This window comes from Tiliqua scincoides, chromosome 4, assembly GCF_035046505.1.
Source record: "Tiliqua scincoides isolate rTilSci1 chromosome 4, rTilSci1.hap2, whole genome shotgun sequence".
Taxonomy (NCBI): domain Eukaryota; kingdom Metazoa; phylum Chordata; class Lepidosauria; order Squamata; family Scincidae; genus Tiliqua; species Tiliqua scincoides.
Window position 1 is genome coordinate 53,272,237 of NC_089824.1, and position 15,580 is coordinate 53,287,816.

General features: G+C 47.2%; 1 protein-coding gene across 1 annotated transcript in view; it reads right to left on the reverse strand.

Moving 5' to 3' along the window:
* Window positions 1-630, reverse strand: part of TAF4B (TATA-box binding protein associated factor 4b) — a 72,523-nt gene extending 71,893 nt beyond the window's left edge. Inside the window, exon 1 of the mRNA XM_066624428.1 lies at window positions 291-630. Within this exon, the coding sequence (XP_066480525.1) occupies window positions 291-630 (340 nt within the window). The remainder of the gene's footprint in view (window positions 1-290) is intronic.
* Between the last annotated feature and the right edge of the window lie 14,950 nt (window positions 631-15,580).

The following is a 15,580-nucleotide window of genomic DNA, read 5'->3' on the forward strand; positions in this document are numbered from 1 at the left end:
AAGTTTAATAATCATATAGTGTTTAGCCACATGAAATCAACATGCAAGTGTTTAGCTTTTATTTTGCCCCATCCTACATTTCTGTTGAAAGTCCTACATTTTGGGGTGCCTGGTCCTCTTTGGTGGTGATGCCACCTGGTCACCCTGATCCCCAACTGCACATGGATTGGCGCCATCCAACATCCCAGACATTGGATTTAACCCTTTCACTACCATGTAGCCCCCAGAAGTGTAGCCCAGGACTACCTGGAAGGCAAAAAGGAAGCCAGCGCCCTAGAAGAGCTCCTTACCTGGAGAAAGCTGAAAGTTAGCAGGTAACTGGATGGTGGTGGTGGTGCTCTGCGGGGCTTTGGACGCTACTGGGCGAGGGGCTGCGAGCCTGACCCCCCCACTGGAAGGCTGGACCGGAGCCACTTTGGGGACCCCAGGAGTGGAGGCCACGCGGGAGGGGACCAGGCGCAGAGGGACTCTGCTGCCCACCAGGCTCAGGGCGACGGGTGCGCTCGCGGTGGTGGGAGTCGCCGGGCTGGAGGCTGCTGCGGGCACCGTGCCCTGCGGGGGCACCCCGGAGGCGGCATCCAGGAGCCCGTTCAGAGGAGGGGCTGCGTGCTCAGGCGGCCCCGCAGGCATCCCGTTCCCCAGCGCTGCAGCTGGGACCGCCACCGGGACGCTCATGGAGGAGGGAGGAGAACGGGCAGAGGACGGGCACCTGCGGCAGACTCCACAGCATAGCAGCCCCGCAGGAGCCCCAGCAGCTGACGATGCGGCAGAGGCAGCGGGGTCCCCCGCACAGCAGCTGCCACAGCGCTCCGGGACCAGGCGCAGCAGCAGCAGCACCTACAGACACGCTTGCCAAAAACACATGCTCAAGCATCCGCATCCGCATCCGCCTCGCACGTGGGCTCGCCACCTCCCCGTCACAGAGACCTACACATCCTCCTGCTGCTGCACCAGCGCTGCCGCCCCACCCACTCCCCCTTCGTAGCAACACAGCCAGCTCGGCCCCCTCCCACTGTCCGTGTTTATATAGCCACGCGGGATCCCAGCGCACGCGCCAAAAGCCCGGACATGCACTGCCTGGGCTCCTCTGCCCTCTCATTGGCTACACCGCGCTACGTCATCGAGTGTTGCACCACGTCATAGCACTGCATGCAGAAGACTTCCCAAGAGGGGGGGGAATTGCTGCATGGGATAAGGGGGGGGGGGTCGTCTGTGTGCCATTGATTCCAGGAAGGGAGTAGGGCTTAACTAATGTGAAGGCACAATTCTAGACATGCCTACTTGGAAGCAAGACGCATTGCATTCAATAGGACTTACTCCCAGGAAAGTGTGCATAGGATTGTAGCCTGATTAGGGTTGTAATCGATCCGCACTTACTTGGGAGTAAGTTCCATTGATTATAATGGGACTTCTAAGTAGGCATGCAACTTTCCAGCACCTGTGCATCTGCAATGCAGCCCCAAGGTAAGAGAGCAAATGCTCCCATACCTTAAGGAGGCCTCTGCGACTGCCTCCCCACCACAGGATGCAGCGCATGCCAGGGCCTAGGAAAGGGGAGTAAAGGGGGTAATTTGTAACCTGGCCCAGGGCCAGAAAGGAGGCCCAGGAGCCAAAGAAAGGGACCTTACATCTTCCAATCTCACTCAGATTCACTGCCCATGTGGGATGCTGGGGACACCACCGTGGGCGCATGGCAGCAACTACTGCCACAAGCCAAACACACCAGGCCCAGAAATGCATACATTTCTTAACAGAGTCACATCTGGGAGGAAACTGACCTGCTACAGTAGCTTTTTGGCTTGTGGATCTGCTAATCATGAAGGAGTGTAGAAGAGCTCAGGGACACAGCTGTCAGATTGCAGCTACTGCAGAAGTTAATTTTGGTATACTCTTTCCACTCTAGTGTGAGCCTAAATACAATGATACTCATCTCCTGCCATGATTTTCTACATTTGGAAGATTTCAGACCTTAGGAGTGTGAGACTTGGGAGTGTATTTGATTTTCCATATCTAGCTGCCAGTGCTGGGCAGGCAGGTAGACCTGAGCTCTGCATTGGGAAGACTGGTAGACCTGGGCTCCAAAGATTTTTCCAGCTGTCTCCACCCTCCCTATTTTGCCCTTCCCTGCCTCCATTCTGCTCACCCATCACCATCCTCCCCCTCACTGTTTCACCCCTTCCCTCTTTATCCCTCTTGATAAAATTCCTCTCAGAGGCTCTGGCGCATGCCCCATTGGCATGGCCACACCGGCACTGGAAAATTGGATAGGATTGGGCCCTAAGCCCTTTGTTTTCAACAGGGGTTAACTTCTCAGTAAGAGCATTTAGGAATTACAGGCACACACAGAGTTATCTTTGTTTCTTATAGAGGACCTCTGCCTTACCAGCTGCCTGACGGGCAGAAATTCAAAAGAGGATTCTTTTCCAGTGAAAGGGGAAACACCATCTGTTGAATTTTTTTCCCCTTGAGTGAAGATCTGGCAAAGACACTGAAGTTCTGCTAGAACCAAAGGCAGCAACAATACTATCTTAGAAAGATGCTTCAAATATAATAACTCCCCCTGTAATAACATGCAGCACATTAAAAAAGGATGTATAAAATAATTTTATTCACCTGTTCTGCCTTGAGCTTGGATCTTTCAACCTTAAATTAACCAATTTCTACCCAGCCTACAGGTGTACACATTTGATCCCTGTGTGTTGCGTACATGCAACATTGGGCTGAAATGGCTTAGGGCCCAATCCTATCCAATTTTCCAGTGCGACTACAGCTGTGCTGATGGGGCATGCGCCAGGGCTTCTGAGGGGAATTTTATCTATGGTGGTGCAGCGGCAATGCAGCCCTGAGGAAAGGGAACATACATTCCCTTACCTCGAGTTTTCAAACACCCCATTGCAACACCCCAGCCTGAGGGCCTGGCCTCTTTCCCCTTAAGGGCTGGGGGTGAGGTGGGAAGGAGGCAGGGAGGAGGCGTGATCCCCAGGATTGTGCCGCTCAGGGGGCTGCAGGGGCTTGGCTGTACTTACCAGACCCTCCTACAGTCTCCCAGGGCTGTGGGGAGCCCTGTGCAACCTTCTTCAAAGCTTCAAAATTGAAAGTGGAGCAATCGCTCTGCACTTCTGGGTTAGGGGAGGCAGGGTGTGATCGCTCCACTTTAGCTTTCAGAGCTTCAGGGAGCCCTGCAGAAGGCGCTGGTAAGTACTGTACAGCCAAGCCGCTGCAGTCCCCTGAGCTCAACACAGGTCTCTTCAGGAGCTGGTGCAGATCTGAGGAGACCCACTGGGGCCAGCAAAGTTCTACATGGGGTAAGGGAACCAATGTTCCCATAGCCCAAGGAGACTTTGGCAAATACTGTGGCCCTGCAGGATACAGCAGTAGCCATTTTTGTCCCCTTGTATCTTGCATCACCAGGGCAGCATAGGATTGGGCTGCCTGTATCTTTGGCTTATAGCCACAATAATTTGCACAAAGGTAGCTACGAATTGCTCATTAGCATGCAGAAATAATGCATATCAATAAGATGTATCTTACTTATTTTTAAGATGTTAACAATAAGATGTTTCTTACTTACTTATTTTCTTACCTTGTAAAAGAATTACAGCCCAATCCTGAGCTGCCCAGAGCTCCCGGACCCAGCGGCTCCACAGAGGGCTGCCGCCAGATCCTGCACCTCCCGCGCTACCGTGGGAGGCTCCTTGGGAGAAGGTGACATTCGTCCCCTTCCCCCGAGTAAGGTAAGCAGCCCCTCAATGGGGCTACTCACTTTAGCAGCGACCAAAAGGTCGGCACTAAAGTAAAGGTGCTCCTGTAGGGCGAGCAGCCCTGCCCAAGCACCTTGGATCCTGTGGAGCTCGGGCTCTTATTCTGTTATTTTGTCAGGTAACATTATGTTTACTTCACCTCCTCCTGCTGAACTGAAATTCAGAGTGAAAACAATTTTCTACTATCTACAGTGCACAAGATCTGTGAACTTCTTCCAACAATATGAGTCCCTTAATCTGAGCTACCCAGTGAAAGCAATTACAATATAATTGTGGATATTTTTCTATCTCTCCTTGTGCTGCACATCTGCATTCTTCATAATAAGAAAAAAAAATAAGGCAAGTTTTTCTGCAGCATTGGGACACTTCTGATTTTTTGTGAATATGTCACACAGTTGCTACTTAATTATCCAAAATGGAATTGGAATCAAGTCCTGGGTATTGTGAACATTAATAAACCATATCAATAGATTGAGAGTTTTGTATGTTTGTATAAAAAGCAAAAATATATTAGTTTGGATTTTACATTTCTGTTGGACAAGGGAACATAAATTAGAGTTCTCTTTAAAATCTTATACATAAACCAGTCTGAAAATGAATTGGCAAATCTAATTTCATTGGTTTTTTTCTAAAAATTTTATGAATTTGTCTAGTCTGAACATGAGACTGAACATGTATCAATTCAATTGTTATTCCTAGGGAATAGTCATTAGTCAAATACAACAGTTTTGAAGACAAGACAGGTATTCATCCAGCACATTAGCCTTATGCAAACCCCAAACTACCATACTACCACCCCCATGGTAGTCTACAATCTCATCTGTTTTCTCAGTGAGAAACCACTCAGTATGGTTGCACTAGCATAGGATCAGTGCAGGCTATGCAGTAAATGTGACCAGAGCTGAACTATCATCCCTCGATCACCAGTTTAAGGTCAAGCCCTAACAATCTGTGAAGACACATGTAAATCTGCCTGAGCACTGCATTCATCATTGATGGCCCTGCTTTTGGTGAAGTACACATGGCAGGAATGCAGAGCAGGGCTTTCTTGGCAGTACTCAGGTTGTGTAATTCCCTTCCCTGGGAGGCCTACCTGGCACAGCCTTTGGACGTTTTTAAGCATGCAGTGGAGACATACCTGTTCTAGATGCCTTTTTATTAATTATGCCTATCTTTTTATCATCACTGGTTTGCTTTTGAGTAATTAAGCTAGAGTTTATTTTTGATGATAAAGTTTGCTGATTTGATTGTTTCAACAATGCTGTACTCCTCCCTGGTGTGATCTTTATCACATGGAAGTCTGAGTTATAATTTTTAATAAATAAATTAATAATGGCCCCTTGACTTCTCTAATATTCTAGGGGAACCAGGCAGAATAATGGCACAGAAAACTTTTTTTTATTTTAAAGTACTTGGATGGGAGACTGCCTGGGAATACCAGGGGGCTGTAGGCTTATACCATAGTCTTTCGAGACTGAAGGTTGCCAACCAACCCTAGGTTAAGAGTCCAATCCTGGGCTCAGCACCGCGGCTTCATGCCGCCTTACGGCACATTTGCGAGCCTCACCACTGGGCTACTACCCGTGCTAGCCCAGCGTCGGCCAGTGCTGGGCTAGCACTGGGCTAGTGCGGGTGGGCACCCAGCCTCCATGGCTTGGCAGTCTCATGGACCGCCAAGCTGTGGCACAGTAAGAGGGGGCGGCGAGGTGGTGGGGAGGAGGTGTTTTGGGGAGGAGGGAGGCTGGCGGGTGGCGGAGACAAGGCAGGGAGGAGGCGTGATGGGGAGGTGGGGGCGGGGAGGAGGAGGGCGGGAGGAGTGCCGGGAGAAGGAGGCGGGTCTGTGGAGCTCTGCTCCACCGAATCCAAGGTGTTCGTGCAGGGCTCGGCACGCTACACGAACGCCTTTAGTGAAGTGAGTAGCCCCATTGCAGGGCTACTTCCCTTACCCGGGAGAAGGGGATGAAAGTCCCCTTCTCCTGAGGCGCTGCCTGTGGTAGCCTGAGGCGCGCAGGATCCGGTTGCAGCCATTCTCGGTACCACCGAGGCTGGGCGCTCCAGGCAGCTCAGGATTGGGCTATAAGTTGGCCATCAAAATGACCTACCAGTATAAGACCACTGTTGTGCTCTTTTGTCTACTGCTAGAAAAAGACAAGCAAACTAATTGGGGTCATGACCCCCATGTTGAAGAACAATGCTTTAGAGCAGCGTTTCTCAAACTGTGGCCGGGACCCAATAGGTGGGTTGCGAGCCAATTTCAGGTGGGTTCCCATTCATTTCAATGTTTTATTTTTCATATATTAGAGTTGATGCTACCATGGTATGTGACCGCATTTCGGGAAATGTTACAGACCTGCACTTTTAACAAGCTACTATGTACGCGTATATTCTTTTAACAATGATGGTAAATGGGACTTACTCCTGGGTAGGTGTGGGTAGGATTGCAACCTAGGATTGTTAAAAAAATTTTCTGCTTGATGATGTCACTGTTGGTCATGGCATCACTTCAGGAGGGTCCTGACAGATTCTCATTCTAAAAAATGGGTCCTGGTGCTAAATGTGTGAGAACTTGAGAGGTTGCCTTGAATCAAGAGCTGGTGTACTGCAGTGCAGTAGCAAAGACTGCAAGCCTATAAGTACAGGTACAGCCTATTTATCCACAGATTTTTTAATCTGCAGATTTGTCTCAAAGGGAAAGGGGTGGGGGAACGGAAAGTCACACACACCTTTGCCTCCTTTGCCCTGCGATGGCATTTCCGGACAGCCCAAAACACTGCAAGAAGGCTCCGCCTCGCCCAGGCAGGGAATAGCCCTGGAGCCATGGAAGAGTTTCCCCTTGGGAAGGAACAGTAACATTCCTGGAGCCCCTGAGCCAGCTGAGGCTGAAGAGGGGGGCTGAAAACCCTGTGTAAACAGAACACGTGCAGCAAGATGGAGCTTGCTCTCTCTCACTGACACACACACAGGGCAGGTGTGGTAGCAACAAAGGGGATTGCTTTAAAAAAAAACAACCCCATGGTGTCCCGTCCCCCCCATGGTGCAGGCAATCACCAACACAAGCAAGCCTTCCCACCAAGCAAAGCATGAGATTTAGCCTACAATCCTCTCCACCTTCCTGGGAGTAAGCCCCATTGACCACAATGGGGCTTACTTCTGAGTAGAAAGGCATTGGGCTGGACTCTTAAAAGCTCAGCATTCCAACTGTGAAAGAAGCTGGGCAGCTGGCAATGGGGAGGGCTCAGGAGGGGGAGGAGAGGGGATTGCTTAAAAAAACCCAGGGAGTGTTTGCCAACGCCCCCCCATTGAGATGGTGCAGGCAATCACAGACACAAGCAACCCCCCTCCCATGGTGCAGGCTATCAAGTTACTACCTCACAGAGTTGTTGCGAAGACACAAGAGATAGGGAGAAATGGGGCGAGTGGGAGAAGAGGGTGGGGAGATTGGATCCCGGAAGGGGGAAGGATTGGTGGTGGGTCCTCAGTCTCATACTTTATTTATTTAATGGGGTTGTGACGTGAAAAAGGTTGAAGACCACTGCTTTCCAAACAGGAACCTTGTATCCTAAACCAGAATTATGGAATGCTTCCAATCCTCTTTCCTTGCCTTCCTAATATTCTGGCAAGCTTGTTCTACAGAGTAATTAGTACATGATCAATAAATATTTAGAATAAATAATGAAATAATTGCATGTTTTGAAGAGGGTTGGAATGTTACTCTCACTTCTTAGGGAGTAGGGGACTAATCCTAAACTCACCCAGCACCAGTGCTGGGTGCCATAAATGTGCCATAAAACACATTTATGGCACTCAGTGAGTAGGGAGCCAGGCCTACTGCCAGCCGAAGGAGGACATGCTGCCAACCAGGGTAAGTGAAACTGCCGAGCAGCAGTGCAACCTCTGGGGATGGGAGGAGGGCAGAATGGAGGCAGGGTGGGGGAGGAACTGGGATGGGAAGGGGACGCTACTCTGCCGGATCCTGAACTCCATGTCAAGCTGCAAAGACCAACACAGAGTCTCTTGAGTCTGCACTGACAAAATAGCCAATGCAGACTTGAGAAGCCCCATTGCAGGGTTTGGGGCTTTCCCTGGGAAAGGGGATGAAAGTCCCCTTCCACCGCAGAGACTCCCAACAGTTCCTCATCACCTGCAGGATACAGCAGTAGCCACTCTGGCGCAGCTGCTCTAGTAGGCACCAGGAAGCTTAGGATTGGACTGTAAGTCCCACTGAACTCAGAGAGTTGTTTCCAGATAAGCATACATAGGATCAGGCTGTATGTTACACAAATCTATGATGGACTTTCTTCAACGTGTATAAGAGAATAACATCCAATTATTGTATGCTAGAAGACAAACAAGGGAATTTATTCAAAACCTGATGGTGCTCACAGGTTGTATTAACAACGTAGTTTACATGCTTAAAACAGAGAAATTGCTTTTTCTACAAATAAAAAAAAGTGTGTGTGTGTAAGCACCATATTTTTTCATTTAATTTTTTTTATGCCTGGAGTATATCTTTCCCACTGTGGCAGATGCACAGAAGCAATCATGAAAGCTGCAGTATGTTTTCCCTGAAATATTAATTGTAAAAACTATTCTTCAGAATTGTATGTTAACAAAACTGATTGTCACAGTGTGGAAATTAGGATGGTAATTTCCCCCTAAATAATACATAAAATTATGTTTTCATATGCTTTCCCAGAACCCTTTCATACCAGTAATGTTCTCAATATGGGACTTCTTACAGTATATTATAAATTAGCATCAATTACTATAGCTCACAGCCTTGTCAGTCTAGAGAGAGACAACAGAAGTCACATAACAGTGTACCACCAGATGCTCCGGGACACCTTGTGCACTTCATGAATTTTCAATTGAAAGACACAGTTGCCAGTTAGAATAATTGATATCAGTTCTATACAGGTGTAGTTTGTTTGTTCCTGCTTAACCAATCATCACTCATATCTGTAAGGGCTGTTTTCTTTTTGCTGAAAAAAATTCCAGATTTTCCCACATGCTGCACCAACACACACAATTAGCAAGTATTTCATCCTTTGAGTAGATGAGTAGGCAAAACAAGCAAACATTTGTTATTAGGTTAGGAATTAACCAATACAGCTCATGAGGCTCTGCCCTAACCATGTTGTTTTAATCGGTTTAAGCCCAAAGAGAGTGAGCAGATTGCTCTATACTTTAGGACTGTACTATAAATATACTGTATTAGAGCCCAATCCTTAAGGGCTCCAACACCAGAGGTACACTTGCACCTCCAGCATTGGGAGGCACAAACGTGCTGTAAAGCCTTTTTGCTACCTCCCTAGAGTAAGTGGCGCCAGCCAAGAGGTCTGCAATGCCCCATCAGTGCCATTTGAAAAAGCCCCAGCTGCCTGCAGGAGAAAGGTGAGTGCTGGGCAGCACGGAGCATTGGGAGGGTGGCATTCTGGGGTGAGGGAGAACAGAATGAGATGAGGGACTGGCCCAGGGCGGGAACCAGTGGAGGTATCCACAGATCCTATGCCCTGTGTTGGGGTAGGAAGCCCAGGGCTTCTCATTTAGCTCACACAGACTGAAGAAACCCCTTTGCAGAGGCTGGAGCTTTACTCAGGGTAAGGGGATGAATGTCCCCTTCCCCTGAGGAGACCTCTAGTGGCTTCCTAGGTTCTGCAGGTTACAGTGGTGGCCATTTTGGCACCACTGTAGCCTGCAGTGCTGGGAAGCATAGGATTGGGCTGTTAATCATTCCTGACTTTGTGGGTTGTGACTTTTTTCTGATGATCCAATAGCCACCCTCAAAATTGTGTTGCTTTGTTTCTACTAATAAGTTTGGTCATGAAGGAGATACTGTATACCAGGCTTCAAACAAGTATTTATTGTGCTGTTAACCAGAACAATCAACTTCAAACCTTATTTGATATGTAAATTCTATTTCCTTTGTTGTTTGCTGTCAGACTCTCCAATCAGGCCCCGAAAAGAGCAGGCCCAGCCACACACCAAGGCCTCTGCAGTGGAACTATTAACCTTTCAGCTCCACTTCTGGCCTAATTCTTAAATCTGTAGACCAGACCAAAAGGCCAAATGGAAATAAGCATTTTCTATGGAATAACTGCATATTTGGATGCAAAACCCCTTGTGAGCTTCCTTATCCTTGAGTTTTCACCCCCATGGAATACAAACCAAGTACCACTTTCCCAAGTTTTCACCTCTTAGACTTAATCCATGAATTTAGGCCTTCCATGTGAGTTTTTGAACATATTAAACTCACATGGTTTTTGATATCTGTAAGTTTTAAGCCCTTGGAGGAGGAGGTTCAATCGAGCCCTAGACTGAATCCTGGGAGATCTGTCCTTTGCTACATTTCACCCTCTCCTTGTTTTAAGCTTTAAAGCAAGGGTCTCCAAACATTTCAAACAGTGGGCCGCATCAAATATCTGACACCGTGTTGAGGGCCAGAAAAAATAAATTTAAATATAAAATTTAAATAAATACATTAGAGATGAAACTTAGATGAATGAATAAATGGGCTCATAATTCTGGGATTTCTCCAAGCACCAACACACACCACAGAAATAAAGCACACACTTAAATGGACTCTCATTCCCCCACCCCACAAGCAGTTTACTTAAATGTACAGAAGTAAATACCTCAGAACCAGAACATCATAGGAAACACCCAGAGCGTGTTCTAAGGGCTGGGGAGGCCTCCCTGACCCTCGGAAAGGCCATCAGAGGGCACAAAAAGCTACTTCCAATTTTTTGGGAAAACCAGGAAGTGATGTTTTTAAGCCTCCCTGTCAGAACACCTTGCGGACGCTACCAGAGCACAGCTCCGGTTGTGTTCATTCAAGTGGACCAGAGGTTGGTTGCAGGCTGGATAGAGGCTTGCGGCTTGCCGCAGGTCGTATCTGGCCCCCAGGCCAGGGTTTAGAGACCCCTGCTGTAAAGGATGGCTTTAAAGGACAGCCGTCTCTCCCCCTTGTGGGGAGTAAGAGAGACAGCAGCAACAGCGACTTTTGCTTTGTCTCTTGCTCTGTCTGCTTGGGATCTGTGGAAGTCAATCTGTGGGGGAGAGGAAAGAGGGGGAAGTTCTGTTCTTGGAACCCCCACTGATGCTAAATCCACGGATAATTGAATCAGCTGATTTGGGGCCCCTTAAATCTCTGAAGGCCTTTGGACAAGGGAGGAAAACAGGACAGTGTATACTGCTATGAGTTCCTTGAAGGGAGTGATAAAAATATGGTTCACAGAATTTTGTTTCCTTTTTTAAAAAAAACATCTTGGTAGTTTTTTCAGTCTTAGGTGAAGCTAGATAACCCATTGCAATATTTTTTATTGGTGTGTACTTTCTTACAAGTAGAAGACTCTTATTCAAGAAATAAAATCAGGCCTTTGAAAGATGGAGTTGCTAGCACTGTGCCATTTACTCCCATTAGTGTTGACTGCAGAGCATGACACGTATTTTTTATTCTAAAATATTTATATTTGCAAACACACGACACTGAGCAAAATCAGAATTTAGCATTGCAGTGGCAGTCTCTTGTTTCATTATGATCTCTTTGGAAGCTATCTCGGGCACCAGTATCTTGCCAAGTGTGTTGTCTTGCTTAGTAGTTCATTTTTATACTGGGACACAGAGGGTCATATTTCAAGCGCTACCCCTTTTAATATTCCATCCAATGTTCGATGCAAATCATAAATGTCAAGAATGAAAAAGCTAGGAAAGATGAAATAAACCAGTAAACACAAGGCATCTCTCCCTCTTGATAGACTCCCTTCCATGCAGTAAAATGGCATCAACAGAATCGTATTGCTCCTAAAAGCTGTGTTCATGAGCCAAAACATGACAACTCGTTATTTGTTATTCCAGTAACAGCAAGCACAAGTCAGAGTATAAAACTGCAATGAAATCAATTATTTTGGAGCATACACAGGTGCCAATGGCTACAATCATAAGCATACAGTACTTACTTGGAAATGATCCCCCTTGAGGTTCCCAATCTTTAAGAATCTGCAGAACATTGCAGCAAAAATTTGAATCGTCATGGACCACATCCAACCCCCAACCTCCCGCATACAAAAAATAACATAAAATTTGTAAGAATGAGAGAAGGTGAATAGGCTGAGAGTCAGCTGGGGCTGCTCCACCTTGTGTGTGCTCCGGTCAGCTGGCGATGCAGCCTGAGCTCCTACAACTGCCATCCGGCTCTTCCAGGTTCGTCTGGATACCACACCATTTGGGCGCCATGCGTGGCCTTCCAGGGAGGCTCCTCACCCCCTCTCTGGACAGCTGTGTGCAGACTCTAAGTGCATTGCACAGCAGTCGACTCCACAACCAGAGGAACCCAGAGCAGCTGGCCGACAGCTGTAGGAATGCGCACCTTTCACCTCTTTCAGCAAGTAGGTAAAGGAGTGCACCAGCGGGCCTTGCATTCCTACAGCTGCTGGCTGGCTCTTCTGTGGCACACTGACCAAGGCCTCATTTGCCTCTTGGTTTTCCAAGATCCCACTGGAGATTAGCACGTAGGCACAGCCTGGACAGTGCAGGGCCGGCCCATGGGATGACCCCATGCCATCGGGGTGATGGCTGCATGGGGTATCATGCCCCTCTGGATGCCTCTGATCAGAAGCACTTATTAAAATTAGCAAAGACCGATATCTCTTTATTGGGGGGTGAGACCTTTCAGACCACTTTTCCTCACATCCACCCATGGTCCACAGTCCACTGGTTGCAAAACACTGCCACAGAATTTACTTCCAAGTCAATATATTAGGACCAAGTTCTACATCCCACTGATTTCTGTAGAATTTTAGGGCTCCGACGGTGTTGCTGACCCAGGCTGATGCTAATAATGTGCTGCTGGTGCTGAGGCCTCAGCACCCAAAGGCGGACACTGAGAGCTTCTGGCAATGCGTGTGACTGCCAGCCAGCAACAGTGCTTTTCGGGGCAAGGGCAGGAAGGGGGCATAACTGGGCAGGGGGAGGAGCAGGGCTGGGAGGGGAGTGGAGATGGAGGCCAGCTCTGCCACCTTATCCTAACCCCTCTCCTAATCCAGAAAACCCAACATGAGTCTCCTCGGTTCTGTGCCTGCTCAATAGCAGGCACAATAGCGGCAATAGCACAACAGATCCCATAGGGCAAAATGCAAAAGAGAGCAACCAAAATTATCAGAGGGCCAGAACATCTTTATTAAATGGTCAAACATTAGTTTTGAAGGCCTCTTAACTTGGAGAAAAGATGATTGAGGGGGGCATGTTTGAGACCTATGGAATTATGCATGAAGTGGAGAGAGTGGCTGCAAATTCTTCCTCCTCTCACAATACTAAAATCAGGGGTCATTGACAGCCCAATCCAATTTTCCACCACTGATGCAGCCATGCTAACAGAACAGTGGGATGATCATGGAGACTTCCTCCAAGAATGTTTGTTCCCTTGCCTTGGGCTGCATTGGTGCTGGAACATTGTTTAGGATTGGGCTGTGAAGCTGATTGGTGGGAAATTTAGTATGGACAAAAGGAGGTGGTGCTTTACGCAATACATAAATTAGTCTGTGGAATTCATTGCCACAAGGTATAGTGATGGCCACTAGCTTGGATGGTTTTAAAGGGCAATTGGATAAATTCACAGAAGCCAGGTTATCCAGTGGCATTGCTAGGGAGCGCAGGGGTTGTATGCTGCTCTGGGTGATGTTCACAGGGGGGGGAGTTTGACACCACTACTCGCCAAAAAAATTTTAATCTTAGTATTTTCAAATAATACCATCATGTTATATATATCAATCAGTGGGTAATTTCATATAGAATGCAATGAAACAAACTGCGTTGAAATATGTCCGTTATATAAAATTTTTTAGACAAAAATCCAGCAGGGGGAGGGCAATGGTGCATCACCACTCCCACTGCCCAGGACATTGTCCTGCCCGTTACATGGAAGTAGGTCCATCACAGGGGTGATGTGCTGGCTTCCTGAACCGGGTGAAGCAAACCCTAGTGACGCCACTGGGTCTATTCATGGCTACTACTCATGATGGCTGTGCACTACTTCCAGGTTCTGAGGCAAAGACACTAGCAGAATGTCTACAGATAATACCAGCTGCAGGGGAGCAATTGTGAGAGAGAAGTAACTTTTTCTCCTGCTTGTGAACTTGCTAGGTAACTGACTGAGGAACTACATGGGCCTTTGGTCTAACGCAGCAGCATTTTTTGTTACGTTCTTCTAGATCGGGGTGAGGAAATCACGGTCCAGGGGCCATTTGCAGCCTTCAGGGTCCCCCAATCCAGCCCACAGGGAGCCTCCAGTCTCCAATAAGTCTCTGACTTGTCTTAAGGCCATATCCTATCCAATTTTCCAGTGCTGGTGCAGCCGTGCCAAAGGGGAGTGTGCTGCATCCTGTGATGGTGGGACAGTCACAGAGACCTCCTCAAGATATGGAAACATTTGTTCCCTTATCTCAAAGTTGCACTGTGGCTGCATTGGGGCTGGAAAGTTGGATAGGATTGGGTCCTTAGACTCTTGAAGCTGCACTGGCCTGCAACTGCAGGTCACAACTGCCAGCTGCAAGCTGTAGGCCAAGTTAGAGCAAGGACTTTTATAGTTTCCATGTGTTTCCCACTTTCCCTTGGTCATTATTTTAACACCCCCCCCCAACTGCCTCTGAACATGTCTCCATGTGTTTCTGGCCTGGTCGGTATGTTTTCATTGTGCAAGATGTGTGTGGCAAACAGTTTCATAGTTCTCATGTGGTTCTATAAGCCTGTATTATAGTTCTCATGTGTATTATAAATGAGCTCACTAAAATTCATTCATATAAGTTCTGTTTCTCCTGTATTCATTTATGCAAATTTATGTCAACTGGAAATATAAATAAATTCTTTTTTTTCCTGGCCCCCAACACAGTATCAGAAAGATGATGTGGCCCTCTTGCCAAAGTGTTTGCCCACCCCTGTTCTAGATCAGCGGTTCTCAAAGTTTTTAGCACTGGGACCGGCTTTTTAGAATGACAATCTGTTGGAACCCACCAGAAACGATGTCGTTAACCTGGAAGTGATGTCATGGCTGGAAATGACATTATCAAGCAGAAAAATTTTTAACAGCCCCCCTAAATGACAAAATCAAATCAAAGTAAGTTAAAAGTTTATAAGTTTAAAAATTTATTAAAACTTTTTAAAAAACCCCTCCTAACCCTCCCAAACAGTTGCCAATCTGTTCAAAATGAATTCCCCAAACATCCCAAAGGCTGCAATCCTACCCACACTGACCTGGGAATAAAGCTGCAATCCTATCCACACTTTCTGGAGGGTAAGCCCCATTGACTATAATGGGGCTTACTTCTGAGTAGACATGCAAAGGTTTGGGCTCTAAGCCCCACTGACTGTGAGCCCAATCCTATCCATGTCTACTTAGAAGTCCCATTAGAGTCAATGGGACTTACTCCCAAGAAAGTGTGGATAGGATTGGGCTGTATGCTTATTAAAAGTCTATATACAGTAGCCTGTTAAAAAAAAAGTACAGATCTGTATCATTTCCCCAAAGGCAGTCACATACCATCTAATAAAAATAAACTACAAGTTGAAATGAATTTGGAAACCCACCTGAAGGTGGCTCACGACCCAGCTAGTGGGTCCTGACCCACAGTTTGAGAAACACTGTTCTAATTATTTGCATTTTTTTTAAGTTTATTCGCATAAAATTGGATTATTTGCATACTAACTCAGGTGCCATTTTATTCAACCAGTGCATTTCTCAGTGCCGTTTTCTGAGCAAACGAAATAGCGCTGCGAGGTCCCGTTCACTGCAATGGGGGCGGATAAAAGTTTCCAGCTCAAGTTCC